This window comes from Penaeus vannamei, chromosome 4 (assembly GCF_042767895.1).
Source record: "Penaeus vannamei isolate JL-2024 chromosome 4, ASM4276789v1, whole genome shotgun sequence".
Lineage (NCBI taxonomy): Eukaryota > Metazoa > Arthropoda > Malacostraca > Decapoda > Penaeidae > Penaeus > Penaeus vannamei.
Window position 1 is genome coordinate 51,652,162 of NC_091552.1, and position 1,005 is coordinate 51,653,166.

Below are 1,005 nucleotides of genomic sequence, written 5' to 3' on the forward strand. Positions count from 1 at the left end.
AGAGAACTTTTTGCTCAAATTCTAAAACTGATAAATAAAAGGGTATTGCTTAAAAAAATATATATATATTCCCAACACTGGTGTACTCACAACTCAAAAACCAAAACGAAACTTTGTGTCACAGATGTAACCTCCAAGGAAAGCCACTTCATTCAAGTAATAAAAGACACTATAACAAACTCAGCAGTTGGAACAAATGGAAAGAAATCATAGCAACACCACAGGGAACTGGAGCTTTTTGGTCACAGAAATCCTGTAGATAATACTGTACAAGTTTTTTGCAATTTTTACACAAAGCCCTTGTGAGGCAAAGCACAATTATATGAAACTTTACCATCAATACATTTTTAAAATTCATTGGAAGAATTATGGAAAGAGAAGAAAATAATGCTATACTATTTTTCTCCCTGAAATGGCATCTGGAGATGTATGACATCGGTGTTGTCATTGCCTTACCCTTCCAGGGGAACATAAGATGCACACCCACCCATTGCAGTCACTTGCAATGTGCTTGCTGTAAGGGTTGTGTGCTTACTGTGTCTTGGAAAGGTTTGAGGAAAAACTAATTAATTAAAACAGTTTTATTGTTTGTTTACATAAGAGTTAGAAGAATTTTTATTTTGAAAAATAATGAAGGTAAAATATTTACATAAAACAAGCAAAAAATTAACTGTTGTCCTTCCATATAATTCCATGGCATTTACAAATGTGATATCAACAGTGTAATAATTCAACAAGAGAAGAATGTGGATATTAAACTTCACATATATATAGCAGATAATTTTTATCTGATTTAAAAGACTCCTCTGCCTAGTAAATAATTGGATCATTTAATATTTTGCATTAAAAAAATCCTCCAACAAAAGTAAATAGTTTAAATTTCATTATAACCCAAATATGTGCTGCATTGCTTTAGAAACTATACTGTCATTCTTCTTTGGTGTGTTGACTTTTGGGACAACCTGAAAAATAAAGATATAGAATGCAAAATTTGGGTGACAAAAT

General features: G+C 31.5%; 1 protein-coding gene across 2 annotated transcripts in view; it reads right to left on the reverse strand.

The window, feature by feature from the left end:
* Window positions 1-566: 566 nt before the first annotated feature.
* Nup35 (Nucleoporin 35kDa) overlaps window positions 567-1,005 on the reverse strand; it is a 17,070-nt gene continuing 16,631 nt past the window's right edge. For both annotated transcript variants that reach the window (XM_027351435.2, XM_027351437.2), the window contains exon 9: window positions 567-962. In XM_027351435.2, coding sequence (XP_027207236.2) covers window positions 885-962 — 78 coding nt within the window. In that variant the 3' untranslated portion in view covers window positions 567-884. The remainder of the gene's footprint in view (window positions 963-1,005) is intronic.